At 40.6% G+C, this 21,023-nt stretch overlaps 1 protein-coding gene across 1 annotated transcript; it reads right to left on the bottom strand.

The window, feature by feature from the left end:
• Positions 1-6,805: 6,805 nt before the first annotated feature.
• On the bottom strand, positions 6,806-7,180 carry LOC121858385 (zinc finger BED domain-containing protein 4-like). The gene has a single exon (XM_042354828.1). It carries the CDS (start codon positions 7,178-7,180, stop codon positions 6,806-6,808), a length of 375 nt encoding a protein of 124 aa, XP_042210762.1.
• Positions 7,181-21,023: the final 13,843 nt, after the last annotated feature.

The raw sequence follows: 21,023 nt of genomic DNA, 5'->3' as shown, positions 1-21,023 counted from the left end.
ATAACATTAGACTAAATTAAAGATGGGTAGTTTTGGTAATTTTAGATAAATAATATGAACACAAATTTTAATAAATTTAAATCCCGTGTAATTTAAATGTCAGAATCAGCATTTCATAAAGGCGTTTACCTGCGGCTCCATCATTATATTGACCACTTGTTATACAGGTTTATCAGCACATGCATCTGGCAGGTTATGTTACCTGTGTGTGCCGTCGGCGGTTGGTTCATAGATGGTTGTAGAGGAGAGTTCAATATAGAGGTGTGGACGAATCTGTAAGAATATGTTGAGTCAGCTATCAAACATGTAAGGTAGTAGACCTAGACATGTTCTGCTCCACCACAACACAGCACTGGTGAGTTGTGCTTCACTACAACACTGGTGAGTTGTGCTTCACTACAACACTGGTGAGTTGTGCTTCACTACAACACTGGTGAGTTGTGCTTCACTACAACACTGGTGAGTTGTGCTTCACTACGACACTGGTGAGTTGTGCTTCACTACAACACTGGTGAGTTGTGCTTCATTACAACACTGGTGAGTTGTGCTTCACTACAACACTGGTGAGTTGTGCTTCACTACAACACTGGTGAGTTGTGCTTCACTACAACACTGGTGAGTTGTGTTTCACTACACACTGGTGAGTTCTGCTTCACTACAACACTGGTGAGTTCTGCTTCACTACAACACTGGTTAGTTGTGCTTCACTACAACACTGGTGAGTTGTGCTTCACTACAACACTGGTGAGTTGTGCTTCACTACAACACTGGTGAGTTGTGCTTCACTACAACACTGGTGAGTTGTGCTTCACTACAACACTGGTGAGTTGTGTTTCACTACAACACTGGTGAGTTCTGCTTCACTACAACACTGGTGAGTTCTGCTTCACTACAACACTGGTGAGTTGTGCTTCACTACAACACTGGTGAGTTGTGCTTCACTACAACACTGGTGAGTTGTGCTTCACTACAACACTGGTTAATTGTGCTTCACTACAACACTGGTGAGTTGTGCTTCACTACAACACTGGTGAGTTGTGCTTCACTACAACACTGGTGAGTTGTGCTTCACTACAACACTGGTGAGTTGTGCTTCACTACAACACTGGTGAGTTGTGCTTCACTACAACACTGGTGAGTTACTTACTTCACTACAACACTGGTGAGTTGTGCTTCACTACAACACTGGTGAGTTGTGCTTCACTACAACACTGGTGAGTTGTGCTTCACTACAACACTGGTGAGTTGTGCTTCACTACAACACTGGTGAGTTGTGCTTCACTGCAACACTGGTTAGTTGTGCTTCACTACAACACTGGTGAGTTGTGCTTCACTACAACAATGGTGAGTTGTGCTTCACTACAACACTTGGTGAGTTGTACTTCACTACTGTAATGGCCCCTGTCTCATCAACAGAAGTATTATATAAATGGGTTCATTACATTTGATTTACATACTGATTCATCCCCTGTAACTTTCCACTTGCCATGACTTGTCATGCTCATATCACGTGAATGGTAGCCTCCTTGGGGTGCGGCCCATTTGACTATATGTCAGCACATGGGTCAGCTCGGAATAAGCCGGCACCCACGGCAGACACACTCATAATCTTACATAGAACGGACGTATTAAACGGTCTATTTACATAGCCGCCGTCCTCTCCCTTCACACTCATAAATAGCGGAAGTTACGGTTGATCTACACTCAGGAATGATATAAACAATACTTTTTTTTAATAAAAGCAGAAACTACAATTGGGTTTCGCTATTTTACCCAATATAATATATGTCTAGGCCCATATGCTTTGTGGCTAGAACACTACAACACTGGTGAGTTGTGCTTCACTACAACACTGGTGAGTTGTGCTTCACTACAACACTGGTGAGTTGTGCTTCACTACAACACTGGTTAGTTGTGCTTCACTACAACACTGGTTAGTTGTGCTTCACTACAACACTGGTGAGTTGTGCTTCACTACAACACTGGTGAGTTGTGCTTCACTACAACACTGGTGAGTTGTGCTTCACTACAACACTAGTGAGTTGTGCTTCACTACAACACTGGTGAGTTGTGCTTCACTACAACACTGGTGAGTTGTGCTTCACTACTACACAGGTGAGTTGTGCTTCACTACAACACTGGTGAGTTGTACTTTACTACAACACTGGTGAGTTGTGCTTCACTACAACACTGGTGAGTTGTGCTTCACTACAACACTGGTGAGTTGTGCTTCACTACAACACTGGTGAGTTGTGCTTCACTACAACACTGGTGAGTTGTGCTTCACTACAACACTGAGTTGAGGTTTGTACTTTACTACAACACTGGTGAGTTGTGCTTCACTACAACACTGGTGAGTTGTGCTTCACTACAACACTGGTGAGTTCACTACAACACTGGTGAGTTGTGCTTCACTACAACACTGGTGAGTTGTGCTTCACTACAACACTGGTGAGTTGTGCTTCACTACAACACTGGTGAGTTGTGCTTCACTACAACACTGCCGATAGCCCAGTTTGTTGTGCTTCACCTTAGTAGCCTGTTCATCTTGCATTGCTTTCATCCGCCGGTGTAGACGTTGGGTTCTCATGTTGGTCACCGCCGCTTATTCCCTCGTTGAGGTCTTACTGGAGCTCTGTTAGCATGTGTTGCCCAGAACAGTAGACTGCAGGGTTTGTCAGATGATGTAAAGAATATGCCATTATCTGCCTCACGGAGCCCAAGCTGGGTTTCTGTCTGGGGCTTCTCCCATAGCCACATTGGAAGGAACCAACCCACCTCTGCCCATTCATAACCTTTCACACACACACACACACACACACACACACACACACACACACACACACCATTATGTTACTGTTAGACCCTGCTATAACCACTTAATGCTAACTAAAATTCGAAAAACACTATTATTAAAACTATAATCTAAGTGCCTGTGTGTGTGTGTGTGTGTGTGTGTTACAAAGTTATAATGACACTCACTCGTTTATTTAATAATCAACACCGAGACGAACAAATTACTGAAAATTACGTTTAATCCCGAGTTTAAAAAGCGAGTAGTAAAGTTAGTATTTTATTCTGTATATTACTGTTAATATGTTCAGCCAGGGACCATTAGCATAACACAGTCCTTCTCGCATCATGACACGTATTTATTTTAGTGGCTTCTGTATATACAATAATGTAATAGACCTCATCTACCAGCAGGTACTGTACGTGGCGTTTCACTGGTACCGTGTGTGTGTGTGTATGTGTGTGTGTGTGTGTGTGTGTGTGTGTGTGTGTGTCGTAACCCTGACCTTTAGACGAATTATCTATCAAAGGCTAAAGTTATGACACGAGAACATTAAGTAATAGGATGATACCCTGCCGTTATAAAACAAACTTAACTAACCATATCCTAGCCTATCCTAACTATGTTAATCTAACTTAACTCACTTAACAAATCTAACCTAACTCTCCTAACAAATTTAACCTAACTCACATGGCAAAGCTAACTTAACTCACCTGGCAAAACTAACTTAACTCACCTCACCCAACGTAACCTAACCTAACCTATCTTAAGTCACCTGACAAACCTTACGACCTAACCAAACCTACCCACCAGGACCCATAAGGATTATTCTATAAATACTCGTAAGTTCTTCCAGCTGTATTCACTGTCTTATCATATCTTACATAATAATGTATAGGCAGAGAAATAAAATAAAACAAACCTAACCTAACCTAACCTCACCTAACCTAACCTGCCAGGTTCCTGATCTGACTTTCTGCCTCATTTACACACAATTGTCTCAATTGTTTCTCTTACTGTGACAACATAACGTACATATATCGTTTCTCACTATTGACCTTTTTTCATTTTGTATTTCTTTAATGTTCTTTATTATTATTATTATTATTATTATTATTATTATTATTATTATTATTATTATTATTATTATTATTATTATTATTATTTTCAGTGTTGTTGTTATTATTATTTTATTTATATTTTTTTATTTTTTATTAAAAAATGTATTTACTATGGAAATATTAATATTAATGTTATTATTATTTTTACATTTTCGCCCCCAGGCCCCGATGTGGGTCAGTGACCTGTGCCTGGGTGGGCTAATCCCCGTAAAAAAAGAAAAAAAAAACATTACTTCCGTGTACTTCATGACACAGGACTGATCTTTGTGTAATGTTGTATAATATGTTTACTGTTCTCTACCATAATGGAGTTTAGGAGAAGCAGTAGTGTGTTTGATGACACTTTGGTCATATTACTGATAATAGCTCTGACCCCTCCAAACCAATGTTAGTGAGAGAGAGAGAGAGAGAGAGAGAGAGAGAGAGAGAGAGTGTGTGTGTATGTGTGTGTGTGTGTGTGTTGTGGCAGTTCAGATTGACCTTTGTGAAGGCTATGATGGAACCAACTCCCTCATACGCTGCTGACTGGTGCACTTCCAGGAGACTTATTTATTTTTTAAACATTCTACCTTCTGACACACACACACACACACACACACACTACTACTACTACTACCACTACTACTACTTTGCTGTCACTCAGAATCGAATATGACGATCATCCAGCTATGATACAATGGTATGAGTTATTAGGGATGCCACCTAGGTTGGTGAGTTTTGAGGAGACTAAAGAGACCGATACGGGACCCGCAGGGTCGTCCACATGTTATTAGCCCCTGTCTTATAGGCAGAAGTGTTTATATAAATGTGGGTTAATTACACTAGACCTGTATAACTATCACCCCCTGTAACTTTCCACTAGCTATGAGGTTCATGTTCAGAGCACTTGGTGCTGAGCTAAAGATTAAGTAACCGGCTCTCTGGCCACCTATTGCGGGCAGTAGTTTGATAACACTGACGAGAGGAAGACGTTATTAGAGCCATCGTTGATGTGCTTTCGTCTTCCCTCGAGGGAGGATGTCGGCTATATTTTCGTTCTCCCTCGAGGGTCCCTACTCAAGATCATTCCCACTCTGACATCAATCGGACGTATTTAGCAGAGCTATTATAAGTTAGCCTCCGTCCTCATGTAACACTCATAGCTACAGTAATTAAGTTACGGTGATAATCCTTTTTAGAAGTGTACATAGAAACCTTTTATAAAAAATTAAGAAAGAACATTTTGGATTTCACTACAGAAAATCCCCCAAAATTTGATCTATATTTTAGTACGTCTAGAATATATGGTAACATGCTTCACAAGTGATTGTTGCAAGTGGTGACAACCCAGGAAGGTTGTTACACATATGACAGCTTCACAAGTAGTTGTTATACAACGGTAAACAGTCACCCAATAGATATACAGTTGGTAAAGGTAGAGATATTATGTTCTCCCCATTACTGTGTTATACTGTTACAAAGAAGCTATAGTTACAAATTTGGCAAAACGTAGCTTAAGAGGACCCAGTCTAGGACCAGTCTAAGGTAACCGTGACAATTTTGGTAACAGAAGTTATTCGTCACACTGGAGTTGAGTAACAGTCGAGATAATCTGTTCTCCTGTTACTCCTACTGTTATATATAAACTAAACTTTTTCATGGAAGGATAATAATGTTATTAATGTTAATAAATAAAGTTTCAATATTCGTTGCACATGTGGAAGGCTGCATCTAGTGCGGGAGGGGCGGTGGCAGCGTCTTTCAGACATTGGCGTTTGTCTGCCTCGGTTTGCAGTCGGGCTAACTCGAAAGTATTGACACCTTCTCGTGTGGTGCTCCTCCATGCGTTACGATGTGCAGTAATCGACTCTAGGTGAGGGGGTCGATTTGGCACTTTTTCAAGTTTGTCTTAAGACTATCCTTATACTTTTTCAATTGCCCGCCGGCGTTAAGTTTACTATTCGTTAGGTGACTGCAAAGTAGCTGCTTTGGCAGTCTACTGTCGTCCATGTGGGTAACATGGCCAGTTCAGCGTAGCTGTTCATGGATAATGGTAGTCTCGATGCTCCTACAGTTGGTGTCAGCAAGATTATTGGCATTTATTCTAGTTGGTGAAAGTTTTCAAGTGCCATGAGGTGCTTCCTGTATGTTAACCATGTCTCGCTGCCATATAACAGGGTGGGGAGGACCACTTCTCGATATACTGTACATGCAGCTTTGTAGATAATTTAAGCTCCCTACAGCTGAAGACACGGTTTCGGAGTCCGCCAAAGGCTTGAGATGCATATCTGATCCGGTGCCGAATTTCTTCGTCGATGTCTGCGGTGGTGGACAGGTGGGAGCCGAGATACCGAAAGTGAGTAACATTAGAGAGGGTAGTACCGTTAAGCTGGATGGATGGAGGGAGGTGTGTCTGATCCTGGGGCAGGTTGAAAGAGAATCTGAGTCTTACGTACATGCACCTCAAGGCCGAAGTGTGCATACGCATCTGCGTAGGAGTTTAGGATCTCCTGTAGGTCGTGTTCAGTGTGAGCAACAAGGGTGTTGTTGTGTGCATACTGAAGTTCCGCCGGCAAAATTGTTACTGGCACGAGTAAGGACGGCAGCCAAGAAAATGAAAAAGAGAGTTGGTGCCAAATTGGCAGAATAAAATTTGAATTAATCAATTCCAATTCAATTCAATTCATTATGTTCGATATTTCATTCAATTCAATTCAAATGCTTTTAAATTCAAAAATCAATTCTAATCTACTAATCTAATGGAAAGAAATAAAGATTCGAGGTTTCAAATTAACTTCTTTATTTTTTATAAAAAATGCTCTACCACACAAACCAATCACATTCTTTACCAACTAAAAGTTCAAATGGTTTAATTCTTTGTATTAGTAAACAAAATGTGAATGAGTCCAAGTTACTGAGGATTGCATCTGATCATCATAAGTTGCTCAAATCTTTTATCGCTAAAATTGCACCTCTCTGGCCTGAAGAGCTTGCCAGCAATGGAGAACAGTCGTTCCACAGGAGCCGATGTAGCAGGAATGGCCAGGTACTTTGCTGCAAGCCTGGTGAGGACAGGAAACTCGGGCTGCTTGGCCTTCGAGTAGCCAAGGGGATCACCATCTTCCTGTAGACATGGCTGGTTGAGGTAGAGTGAGACCTCAGTTTCTGATGGAGTTGGTCTTGGTGTAGAAGACCGGTTGGCCAGGGCAAAGAACATGTTCCGCTTCATCGGTGGTGGTTCAGCAGGGGAAGTGTCTGTTGTTGTAGGATCAACACCGCGTGACATATTGTATTTCACAGTCAGAAGGTCACGAATGTCTTGCACTTCATTGTCATAGTCATGACATCAGTCCGGCTTGTAACGTGGGTCTAAGGTGGCAGCTGGCTGGAAAGCCTCCATAGACTCAAACTTATTCAGACGAGTCTCTCTTGAGGACTGAAGTACAGAAACAAGTTTACTTTTATACACTTCATGAAGACTAGCTAAAGCAGCCCGAAGACCACCAACACAGTTAACTACCAGACAAGATGTCACCATGTTTTGTCCCTGAATCTGATTAGTCACATACTCAAATGGCTCGAGTATATCACAGAGCTCCTTGATGCTGTTCAGCTCATACTGCTTCAGCTTGTAGGGAGTGTCAAGTTTGTCCTACACTTCAGGTGAAACTCGAAGTACTGACCTCATCATCGTCAACTGGCTATTCCAGCGTGTACAGTCGTGAACAGAAGTCCTGTCGCCCCTTGTGCTGTTCCGCGAACCAAGAGATTCAGACTCATGAACACGAAGCAGTAGACACTGGTGCATTATTCTGCCCATAAATGCTTCTGGTTCATGAGTCTGAATCTCAGGGTTCGTGGAGCAGTACAAGGGGCGACAGGACTTCTGTTCACGACTGGGAGGAAGTTTTCTGTCTCAGTAAGGAGACTGTTTAGGAAGATTCGGGCGATAACCTTGCCAGCTACGGAGAGCAGCGAGATCCCACGGTAGTTGCCACAGTCTGACCGGTCTCCCTTGTTCTTATAAATATTGACAATGGAAGCATCTTTAAGAGCTTGGGGGGATTTCCTCCTTTTCCCCTATATTCTCCAGGAGAGAGTGGAGACGGTCTGGTAAACAGAGGTCCTCCTGCCTTATACACCTCGGCTGGGATTCCATCAAGCTCTGAGGCTTTGTTATTTTTCATCTGTTTGATGGCAGTAACTACCTCATCCAGGGATGGAGGATAGCTGAGGTGGGTCAGCTCTGGATGCTGAGGGACCTGCTGGGTAGTCAGGACATCCACATCGGTGTTTCGGTTGAGCAATGAATGGTCGTGCTCTTTCCGGCGCTGAAGGAGGCCTTCATCGTTTTTAAATATGAAGTTACTGTCAGATGAGCAGAGGGGGGCTGCGCCACGAGTGGTTGGCCCATAAAATGTTTTACTGGAATTGAAAAATTCGCTCATCTTGTGCTGATCTGCATTTTTTGTATATCACATGCTTTATTTTTAAGCCAGTCATTCTTTAGTATGAGAAGTTCCCGCTGGGCTGCTGCTTTCTTCTTGCGGAAGGTATCAGCTTTGGTTCGAGACTGAGGGTTGTTCTGCTAGTCAGTAAAAGCAGCACGTTTATCATCGATGAGTACTTTGATTGCCGCGTCGTTTTCCTGAAACCAGTCCTGGTGTATTCTTTTGATCTTGCCGAGGGTCTGTTTGCAGGTTTTTGTCATAACAGTGTTGAGAGTATCCCATTCAGCACTGGAATTCGCGTTGTTTGCTGTTGGGTTGTTTATAAGCCCATGTTCGAGCTGCTTTCTGAAGGCATGTGCTACTGATGTGTCCTCCAGACGCTTATTATTAAAACCTCTTCTGGAGGTTTGCTGCCTTCTCCGTTTTGGGGCGACGTGACGTAAGAGCTTGGCTCTGACAAGTCGATGATCAGTGTCACAGTGGTCTGAGCCACGCATGGCATGGGTGATGAGGACATCTCGGCGATCTCTTTCTCTGACAATGATGTAGTTAATGAGATGACAGTGTTTCTATCGTGGGTGTTGCCACGAACCCGTGAACTTGTCGAAACAAGGTATTGGTGATAGTGAGGCTGTGCGCAGTACACTCGCTGAGGAGGAGTAGGCCGTTGGCATTACACTTACCTAGTCCGTGTCTCCCTATAGTTCCCTGCCAACTCTGGCATTGAAGTCGCCAAGGAGCACAACCTTGTCTTCTCTGGGGATAGAGATTAGCACTCTGTCAAGGTCAGCGTAAACGGCCTCCTTGATGTCATCCTCTGCATGATGTGAGTGATTCAGTGGGACTCGAAGCGTCATGAGGTGCTCGTTGATCCCAATAGGCATTTGAGTTAGCCCGTGTAGGATGCGTTGACGGATGGCAAAGCCAACTCCATAAATGCGGTTTCTCTCCACAGCAGGCTTACCCTTTCAGAAGAAGGTATAGCCAGACCCCGTTCTGTGAGCTGGCTGGCCCTCATCTGGGAGCTGGGACTCATTGATGGCTGCTCTGTCGATATTATACCTAGCCAGATCTTTTGCCACAAGGGCAGTTCTTTTTTCAGGATGCTCATTTGTGCCAGTATCCAGAAGGGCCCTGACATTCCATGCAGCGACCATAAGAGGCTGTACGGTTTGTTTTGTTTGGATCAGTGATTTTGACTGTGTTTTCTACAGTATAAGGATGACCTTACCGGGTGCGGTTGCCCAGTCAGGTTGGGTTTTTAGGCAGGCTATGTTTAGGGCACCTTTTCTATCTCCCTCCCCATGTGGGGTGAGCAGAGCAGCTCCTCGAAAGGGCTGCTCAGTCGCACAGACAGGACCGGATTGCACTGCTGCCTAGATCTCAGTGCATAAACGACCATCTTATCTGTGCGGCCCATCTGCAGAGTTGCGACTAGAGACTCCCGGCAGTCATCTCTGCCTGTCCCCGTCGCCACTCGTCCGTCACCATAGGGCTTTTTGGGGGTATAGGGGTTTTGTTGATAATGAGAGGTATGATGAACTGAATGATGGCTGTGCGTGAGCTGATTTATATGGCGAGGCAACCACACATCTTGGCTCTCCTCTTTCCTGATCCAGTGGTGCAAGTGTTGCAACGACTGGGGAGAGGGAAAGTTGCAATGGACTGCCGATAGCCCAGTTTATTGGGCTTCGCCTTAGTAGCCTGTCCATCAGGCATTGCATTCGTCCACCGGTGTAGTCGTTGGGTTTCCACTGTGGTCACCTCTTCCGCCTATACCGCCGTTGGGGGCTTATTGGAACTCTGTAAGTCTGCCTGAAGCGGGGCGCCACCGCATATTTTTCGTTCCGGGTTTACTCCCGTAGCAATTATACCTACCACGGTTAATCTGCAAGGCAGCGGGGCAATGGTTGGTAGGCGCCAGGACGTGTCCACATGCCAGTGGGCTTATGCGCCGTCCTTCTGGGGCCCTCATAACACCATCTGTGAGGGAGTTGCTACACTACATGTCTGCTGTTCAACACCTCAGTGCACATGATCTACGTGACCTCCACTGTAAACATTAATCTGTATGTTTACTGTATGTTCCTTTACCTTTCTCTAATGAAGGCTTTTGTTAAACTACCAATGTATGTAATAAGTCATTCATGTTTAATGTATATTTTCAGCCTTCGGGCTGCAGAACTTTTTCAATAAACCGTTAATTATTATTATTATTATTATTACACACACACACACACACACACACGTCGCAAACGTATGAATTTAAGCATCCACCTAAAGAGAATAACACTGGCCATATAAACAGGACACCAACCATCTTGCCAGCAATAGAGAGAGAGAGAGAGAGAGAGAGAGAGAGAGAGAGAGAGTCACCATATAATGCACCAAACTCCGCCTTACACAATACATTAGACAACGTATTGTAACACATTAAGTTCTCAGTTCCCAGCATTATATATCATTTCACCAAAAGGCCAAAAGAATTGCTTTAATTCCGTAAAAATCTAGAGACATCGTAATCTGGGTGCAAGAGCGAGGCGGAGGATGCGTGAGGTGGCGGGTGAGGAATGGTGCGTCACTCGCCACACCCCCACGATAAGTTTCTCAGTCGCTAATCTCCTGTGGTTGGCAATAAAATATGGAGTAGCCGTAATGGCACGCTGCGACACTCGGGGGGTCGTGGCCTGGCCTTACTCTACGTGTTTATAATTCGTTAAGTTGGCTGGACTGCCCCTCCACAACTGGACAGTAGAGTTATCCTGCAAGGCAGCAGCTTGAGTTAAACACCACACATACATGCAGTACACCGACAAATTCTGCATATCGGGTAGTTGGTTTTCGTGTGAGGCCAAACTAGTGTGATATTGACGCTGTTATTCTACAAACTGTGAATCACCTGAGGTGAAAAGTAAACGTGAGGCTTTGCAGTAGCACTAGTCCTGTCTACTGTACCATCATCAGCTATATAAACAAGGCTGAAAAGAGAGTTTATCAAGGATAAAGTGTGATTTATGAGAACCACCTGTAAGTGTCGCAATGTACGATATATTTACTAACAATACAACTGAACACCGACACTGCCAGGCGACCAACACATAGTTATCAGTCCTGGAAAATATTTCTTTGCTTAGATTTACAAACACATTAAAATGGATCTTTGGATCTGAAGCTACGGATGTTTCCTGAAGGCGGAAATGTCAACATTCAATATTTAACCTCACGTGTCCGCCGAGAAGCTTGTAGCGCTGTTTGGTCCCGCTGAGCCGAAAAGCGCGCGAAACTTGTGTAAACAAAGGGGCTTTTCCTTCTGGCGCGTGTTTGTTTTCTCGCCAAGGTGACGTCCCTCTCAGATTTTAGTGTGATTTTCTTTAAACACCTCCCGGGATGCAAGTTTGTTTGCGGAAGACTTTATTTTTAAAATGGCAGAGGCTGGACGTCAGGCGGTGTTTACAGTCAGTAAGCCTGGGTGGCGAACTAGAACGGGTGTTGATACCCAGCGTCACAGGAGACACGCCTATCAATTTGTGGGTAAAACACCTCGACAAAATCTCCCTAGATAATTTTTCACTGGACAAAATCCTACAACAGAAAATCTCACCACTAAAATAGTAAAGCGGATAAAATTCACAATTCAACTTTCCTTATGTTCTCATCACTGCTAAGTTCGGATAAATCAACATTGATCTAGATTACTTTGGGTAAAGTTAAAATAGCTCGCTTTTTGTCCTATAACCTGTTTATATTACCCGCCGGTGCTCAATCAGTGAAAATAGGAAAAAATGTGAAAGCTAAATGGCCAGTTTTCCCGTTATGTCCTGACTAGCACAAAGGGTTGCTTTTGATTTCCAGGAGTTGGAAAAATTCCTCGGAAATGAAAATGACGGGAATAGGAGGAGAGGTTAATGTTATCTGAGGACTGACGTGATGGGCTGAATATGAATGACACATTTTTCATGAATAAAAACTTTAGTGGTTCTCTGAATTAGTGGAAAAAACATCTCATTGTATACGTCTGACAGCTTTTTAGACACACACACACACACACACACACCTCCCCCTTCAAAGACACACAAGCACACGCAAAAAATATACAGATACCTCCCCTCTAGACACACAAACACACAATAACCTGCAAGAACATTTCTAAACATACAAACACCTCCAAACACCCTCTCCCTCAAACACATACAAACATACTTATAGAACACGCACACAAAACACACCACCCCTTCCTTTTCATCCTTCCATTTCGTATTTCCTTCCTTCTTTCCTCTCCCCCATTCCTTTCTCCGGAATTAGTACCACGTTTGATACACCGATTCTTGTCCGATCAGCTAAGTTAGGCAACGTTGGGTCTGATTTGTACTTGGATGGGTGACCATTTGGTCTTAAGAACACCAGCTAGCATAAGGACTTTTTTGAAAACAAGCATTTCGTGGCCATGTTGGGTGTCCTAGATCAAACTAACTAAATATCCATTAATTCCATCCATCTTTGTATTGTTTTCATCCTACCTTCCTTCCTTTTCTTCCTTCTTTCCTTTGTTTCCATGCCACGCATCCTTCCTTTCTACCGCCCTCCCAATGTGCCGACCACCAACATAATCAACTTCACCACCCCCCCAACCACCATTATCCCCCTCTCCACCTTTCCCCTCACCACTCATCACCATCACTCTTATCCCTCTCGTTATTACCCACTATGACCTCATCTTCCGCTTTTATCACCCTCCCACCATTACCCCCCACCATCAATACTCATGGTTCTATTTGAGTTACCCTACCAAACAGGACGATAAGAGGCCCCACTTCAATTCCCCCGTTATATTTGTCCTTTATGTCTTCATTTGCGATTAAAAGGCTTTTGAAAGGTTGCTATTAAACTGCTTTTGTGTCTGGTAACATTGTGTTTAACATTCTATTATTGAAATTCTATTCTATATCGAAATCTGTGTTTGATTTCGGGTAACTATGTTTATATTGTTGATGTAGTGATGTTAATGTTGATATAGTGATGTTAATATTGATGTGATGTTAATGTTGATGTAGTGATGTTAATGTTGATATAGTGATGTTAATGTTGATGTAGTGATGTTGATGTTGATATAGTGATGTTAATGTTGATGTTGATGTAGTGATGTTAATGTTGATGTGATGTTATTGTTGATGTGATGTTAATGTTGATGTAGTGATGTTAATGTTGAAGTCATGTTATTGTTGATGTAGTGATGTTAATGTTGATGTAGTGATGTTATTGTTGATGTAGTGATGTTAATGTTGATGTAGTGATGTTAATGTTGATATAGTGATGTTAATGTTGATGTGATGTTAATGTTGATGTAGTGATGTTAATGTTGATGTGATGTTATTGTTGATGTGATGTTAATGTTGATGTAGTGATGTTAATGTTGATGTGATGTTAATGTTGATGTAGTGATGTTAATGTTGATGTGATGTTAATGTTGATGTAGTGATGTTAATGTTGATGTGATGTTATGTGATGTGATGTGTTGATGTGATGTTAATGTTGATGTAGTGATGTTAATGTTGATGTGATGTTAATGTTGATGTAGTGATGGTAATGTTAATGTAGTGATGGTAATGTTAATGTAGTGATGGTAATGTTGATGTAGGGGTGTTAATGTTGATGTGATGTTAATGTTGATGTAGTGATGTTAATGTTGATGTGATGTTAATGTTGATGTAGTGATGTTAATGTTGATGTGATGTTAATGTTGATGTAGTGATGTTAATGTTGATGTAGTGATGTTAATGTTGATGTGATGTTAATGTTGATGTGATGTTAATGTTGATGTAGTGATGTTAATGTTGATGTAGTGATGTTAATATTGATGTGATGTTATTGTTGATGTAGTGATGCTAATGTTGATGTAGTGATGTTAATGTTGATATAGTGATGTTAATGTTGATGTGATGTTAATGTTGATGTGATGTTAATGTTGATGTAGTGATGTTAATGTTGATGTGATGTTAATGTTGATGTAGTGAAGTTAATGATAATGTAGTGATGTTAATGTTGTTCTGATGTTAATGTTGAAGTAGTGATGTTAATGTTGATGTAGTGATGTTAATGTTGACGTGATATTAATGTTGATGTAGTGATGTTAATGTTGATGTGATGTTAATGTTGATGTAGTGATGTTAATATTGATGTAGTGATGTTAATGTTGATGTAGTGATGACAATGTTAATGTAGTCATGTTAATGTTAATGTACTGATGCTAATGTTGATGTAGTGATGTTAATGATGATGTAGTGAAACTAATGTTAATGTAGTGATGTTAATGTTAATATAGTGATGTTAATGTTGATGTACTGGTGTAAGTGTTGATGTCATGGTTAATGTAGTGATGTCAATGTTAATGTAGTGATGTCAATGTTAATGTAGTGATGTCAATGTTAATGTAGTGATGTTAATGTCGATGTAGTGAAGTAAATGTTGATGTAGTGGTGTAAGTGTTAATATAGTGATGTCAATGTTAATGAAGTGATCTCAATGCTGAAGTAGTGATGTAAATGATGCTGTCAGTGTTGATGTAGTGATGTTGGTGTTGATATATTGATGTCAATGCTGATGTAGTGATGTCAGTGTGTTTCAGTGTTCGTGTAATGATGTTAATGTTTCAGTGTTTTAGTGATGTCAATGTTTCAGTGTTGTAGTGATGTCAGTGTTTCAGTGTTGATGTAGTGATGTCAAGTGTGTTTCAGTGTTGATGTAGTGATGTCAGTGTGTTTCAGTGTTGATGTAGTGATGTCAGTGTGCTTCAGTGTTGATGTAGTGATGTCAGTGTTTCAGTTTTGATGGAGTGATGTCAAGTGTGATTCGGTGTTGTAGTGATGTCAGTGTTTCAGTGTTGATGTAGTGATGTCAGTGTGTTTTCAGTGTTGTAGTGATGTCAGTGTTTCAGTGTTGATGTAGTGATGTCAGTGTGTTTGAGTGTTGATGTAGTGATGTCAGTGTGTTTCAGTGTTGATGTAGTGATGTCAGTGTGTTTCCAGTGTTGATGTAGTGATGTCAGTGTGTTTCAGTATTGTAGTGATGTAAGTGTTTCAGTGTTGATGAAGTGATGGAGTCAGGTTTCTTTCAGTGTTGTAGTGATGTCAGTGTTCCAGTGTTGATGTAGTGATGTCAGTGTGTTTCAGTATTGTAGTGATGTAAGTGTTTCAGTGTTGATGAAGTGATGGAGTCAGGTTTCTTTCAGTGTTGTAGTGATGTCAGTGTTCCAGTGTTGATGTAGTGATGTCAGTGTGTTTCCGTGATGATGCAGTGATGTCAGTGTGATGCTAGTGTGTTTCAGTGTTGTAGTGATGTCAGTGTTTCAGTGTTGATATAGTGATGTCAAAGTGTTTCAGTGTCGATATAGGGATGTCAAAGTGTGTTTCAGTGTTGTAGTGATGTCAGTGTGTTTCAGTGTTGACGTAGTGATGTCAGGTGTGTTTCAGTGTTGATGTAGTGATGCTAGTGTGTTTCAGTGTTGTAATTGATGTCAGTGTTTCAGTGTTGATATAGTGATGTCAAAGTGTTTCAGTGTTTATATAGGGATGTCAAAGTGTGTTTCAGTGTTGTAGTGATGCCAGTGTGTTTCAGTGTTGATGTAGGGATGTCAAGCGTGTTTCAGTGTTGCTGTAGTGATGTCAAGTGTGTTTCAGTGTTGTTGTAGTGTTGTCAAGTGTGTTTCAGTTTTGTAGTGATGTCAGTGTTTCAGTGTTGATATAGTGATGTCAGAGTTTTTCAGTGTTGATGTAGTGATGTCAGGTGTGTCTCAGTGTTCATGTAGTGATGTCAGTGTGTTTCAGTGTTGTAGTGATGTCAGTGTTTCAGTGTTGATGTAGTGATGTCAAGTGTGTTTCAGTGTTGATGTAGTGATGTCAGTGTGTTTCAGTGTTGATGTAGTGATGTCAGTGTGCTTCAGTGTTGATGTAGTGATGTCAGTGTTTCAGTTTTGATGGAGTGATGTCAAGTGTGATTCGGTGTTGTAGTGATGTCAGTGTTTCAGTGTTGATGTAGTGATGTCAGTGTGTTTCAGTGTTGTAGTGATGTCAGTGTTTCAGTGTTGATGTAGTGATGTCAGTGTGTTTGAGTGTTGATGTAGTGATGTCAGTATGTTTGAGTGTTGATGCAGTGATGTCAGTGTGCTTCAGAGTTTATGTAGTGATGTCAGTATGTTTGAGTGTTGATGCAGTGATGTCAGTGTGTTTCAGTGTTGATGTAGTGATGTAAGTGTTTCAGTGTTGATGAAGTGATGGAGTCAGGTTTCTTTCAGTGTTGTAGTGATGTCAGTGCTCCACTGTTGATGTAGTGATGTCAGTGTGTTTCCGTGATGATGCAGTGATGTCAGTGTGATGCTAGTGTGTTTCAGTGTTGTAGTGATGTCAGTGTTTCAGTGTTGATATAGTGATGTCAAAGTGTTTCAGTGTCGATATAGGGATGTCAAAGTGTGTTTCAGTGTTGTAGTGATGTCAGTGTGTTTCAGTGTTGACGTAGTGATGTCAGGTGTGTTTCAGTGTTGATGTAGTGATGCTAGTGTGTTTCAGTGTTGTAATTGATGTCAGTGTTTCAGTGTTGATATAGTGATGTCAAAGTGTTTCAGTGTTTATATAGGGATGTCAAAGTGTGTTTCAGTGTTGTAGTGATGCCAGTGTGTTTCAGTGTTGATGTAGGGATGTTAGTTTGTTTCAGTGTGGTAGTGATGTCAGTGTTTCAGTGTTGATGTAGTGATGTCAAGCGTATTTCAGTGTTGCTGTAGTGATGTCAAGTGTGTTTCAGTGTTGTTGTAGTGTTGTCAAGTGTGTTTCAGTTTTGTAGTGATGTCAGTGTTTCAGTGTTGATATAGTGATGTCAGAGTGTTTCAGTGTTGATGTAGTGATGTCAGGTGTGTTTCAGTGTTGATGTAGTGATGTCAGTGTGTTTCAGTGTTGTAGTGATGTCAGTGTTTCAGTGTTGATGTAGTGATGTCAGTGTGTTCAGTGTTGTAGTGATGTCAGTGTTTCAATATTGATATAGTGATGTCAATGTGTTTCAGTGCTGATGAAGTGATGTCAGGTTTGTTTCAGTGTTGATGTAGTGATGTCAGTGAGTTTCAGTGTTGTAGTGAGGTCAGTGTTTGAGTGTTGATGCAGTGATGTCAGTGTGTTTCAGTGTTGTAGTGATGTCAGTGTTTTTCAGTGTTGACGTAGTGATGTCAGGTGTGTTTCAGTGTTGTAGTTATGTCAGTGTGTTTTTCTGTGTTGATGTAGTGATGTCAGCGTGTTTCAGTGTTGATGTAGTGATGTCAAGTGTGTTTCAGTGTTAATGTAGTGATGTCAAGTGTGTTTCAGTGTCGTAGTGATGTCAGAGTTTCAGTGTTGATGTAGTGATGTCAGGTGTTTTTCTGTGTTGATGTAGTGATGTCAGCGTGTTTCAGTGTCGATGTAGTGATGTCAAGTGTGTTTCAGTGTTGATATAGTGATGTGAGAATGTTTCAGTGTTGATGTAGTGATGTCAGGTGTGTTTCAGTGTTGATGTAGTGATGTCAAGTGTGTTTCAGTTTTGTAGTGATGTCAGTGTTTCAGTATTGATGTAATGATGTCAGGTTGTTCCATTGTTAACTGATAAGAGAATGATTCCAGTGTTGACAGAGTGAAGTCAGAATGTTTTTAGTGTTGTCATGTTGACGTCATAATGTTTTTTAATCGCTCCAATGACGCCAGTTTGTGTTTTTATTTACCCAATGACGTCACAGTGCATCAGTTTTTAGGCTTTTACTACAAAATAGTGAACTCGTTTATACTACAGGTTGAATTAATTATCTTTACACTGTCCTAAATTTCTAGAATATGTAAATGTTATAACTTTTACACCTAACGCCAATAAAATACCGCAACTCGATCTTACCTCCAAAAAATATCATCATTTGAACTTTAAACGACGCCAAACTAATTTCCCATCAAATATTTCTCAGCGCTAAATTACTCGTATTTTATAACCAAATTTGTCACATCACGATACTCTAGAATTTCTGTAATTTTCTCGACGCAAAAATATTTTTGGCACATATTTTCTTTCGCCAAAATACTGAGAGAAAATTTTTAATCGACGCCAAAATAATTTTCGAATAAGTGCTTCCGGAACGCCAAATAATCGTATAAAGATATTTCCTGACTTTAAATTAATTTTCGAAGAAATATTTATCGACGCCAAAACATCGTACGAGCGAATATTACTCAGGGATAAATTATCTTGCCGGCATGAATTTAGCGACACCATATTATTACACGAACGACGCCAAAATAATATTCCAGTGTTTATTGTGTCACCTTAAGTCACTAATTATTTTTTATGACCACCATTAAGAGTTTTAATTCTTATGATGTTTTAACTGTTGGACACTAACCTTGTTAAGCGTTTAAAGACCCTAGTTGTTGAAGAGCAGTAATAACACTAACGTTATTGTCGTTGTTGTTATAATGTTATTACTGAGCGTCAATAACCAGGGTTCACACCAGTCCATCAACAATCTGGGCATGAGCAATTTGATCAAAACCTAACCTAACCTAACCTAACCTAACCTAACCTAACCTGACCTGACCTGACCTGACCTAACTTAACCTAACCTAACCCAACCTAACCTAACCTTATATTCCAACCACGATACACCTGTACGGGCAAGCAATACCGCCTGGCGTTCACATCCACCCCTTGATTTGACTACTACTAGTACTACTACTACTATAAAACTACTACTACTCATAATAATAATTATAATCTCAAAGTTAGCTCCATTATTCAACACCATACCCTATAATGTTCAGGCGAACGTTAGTCTGGCGAAGCTTACATTTATACCTTAACATTATAGGATAAGGTATAAATGTTAGCTTCGCCAGACTAACGTTCGCCTGGCACACTTTTATGGCACATAACTACAGCTGATCATGTTTTTGTTTACAGCTATGTGGGTCTTTTTACTATATTGAACACAGCTTTTACTCTTCTGTACGCTGCTGTACATGTGTGTGTGTGTGTGTGTGTGTGTGTGTGTGTATTCTACGGTCACGCTCCCTCACACTACGTTGTTTGTAAATAGAGATGATGTGTTCATTCATAAACCTGACTTAATTCATTCACCAAAACATGTGGGTTACTGTGTTGTCTTCACTCAGCGTGTAATTAACAGTATATTTTAGCCTCATTCATAATCCTGACTGATTCATTCAACATTGTTTTACCATCTCGTCTTGTGTCACCTCAACACTAACGCTATTATTATTATTGTTATGATATTATTATTATTATTATTATTATTATTATTATTATTATTATTATTATTATTATTATGATATTACTATTATTATTATTATTATTATTATTAATATTATTATTATTACTATTATTATATTATTATTATTACAGCAGGGATGCAATAGACAACTTTCTTTACCTTTAATTTATTTTAGCAGTTTTCTCTGTTGTGAACTATCTTCTAGATTTAAAAATTTTACCTTTCATCCTTTTCTTACTTTCTTTTTGCCCTTCCCTCCCTTCCTTTCATTCCCCTCCACCATGTCTCTCTTTCTCTCTCTCTCTCCTGGTGTCTCTCTCACTTTTATCACATTATTTCTTTCGTCTTTCTCTTGTTGTTTCACTGTGTTAATACCATCGCTTCATTTATCACTGTGTGGGCTTCCTAAGTAAAAGTATTCCCTCCCTTCACCCCTCATGCATAGCGTCCAACACCACAGCGCCGTTTTAACTTCTCAATATTTTTATTTATTTTCTTTATTTTTTTTATTTTTTGGGTGGGAGGGAGGGGAGGGGAGAGGGGTATCCATTTCAGATTTTTAGTCCTCCACATTTTGAATTTCTTTTCAGTTTGTTCATTCGTATGCCTGATTCTCTTCCCCTTACATCTTTCTGCTTTTTCCCTCTCCCTCTGTGGTCGTGTTCTCTCACAGTTAATCCTCCTCTCTCTACGGTTTGATTAAAGTTTTTAAAGTGATTTGCTGTTGGATCTCACGGACTTCAATTACGCGGTTTGGACGGAGTCAAATAAAGAACTGTAAAAATGCTATGTATGGTATGAATATTTTTTTGTTGCTGTTGTGAAATGCAGACGAATTATATTTATTTATTTTTTTCAAAGTGTGTGAAAGTTTTTCCAGTTAAATAAAAACGCTTCATGTGGTGTAACTATTTTTTCCTTGCTTGGAAATAAAAAAAGTTGTATATGGAGAATACTCTTTCCTTTTTGTTGTTGTTGTTGTTTTTGTTGTTAATTAAAAAAAAAACCAGCGTGTTTAATAACCTTATTATAGAATGGATATCAATTCATTGGAGTCGGTGCAGCGAAGAATGATGAAAATGACTCCGGGACTTAGAAACCTTCCATATCAGGATAGATTAAAGAAACTAAACTTGATTCCCTAGAAAGACGAAGAGTGCGGGGAGATATGATAGAAGTATTTAAGTGGGTGAAAGGAATCAATAAAGGAGATATAGATAAAGTTCTTACAATATCCGAGCAGGATAGGACTCGCAGCAACGGATTTAAGTTGGATAAGTTTAGGTTTAGGAGGGAGATAGGAAGGAATTGGTTCACAAATAGGGTGGCGGACGAGTGGAACAAGCTTAGCAACTTGTAGTAAGTGCTGGAACACTGGAAAGTTTTAAAAGGAG

This window comes from Homarus americanus, unplaced genomic scaffold, assembly GCF_018991925.1.
Source record: "Homarus americanus isolate GMGI-L3 unplaced genomic scaffold, GMGI_Hamer_2.0 scaffold57980, whole genome shotgun sequence".
Taxonomy (NCBI): Eukaryota; Metazoa; Arthropoda; class Malacostraca; order Decapoda; family Nephropidae; genus Homarus; species Homarus americanus.
The sequence above is the reverse complement of the archived record's forward strand: the minus strand, read 5'-3'. Positions and strand labels throughout refer to the sequence as shown.

Bases quoted from the DNA above. Each gene is read 5' to 3' on its own strand.
- LOC121858385 (XM_042354828.1), bottom strand. From the start codon at position 7,180: ATGTCACGCGGTGTTGATCCTACAACAACAGACACTTCCCCTGCTGAA.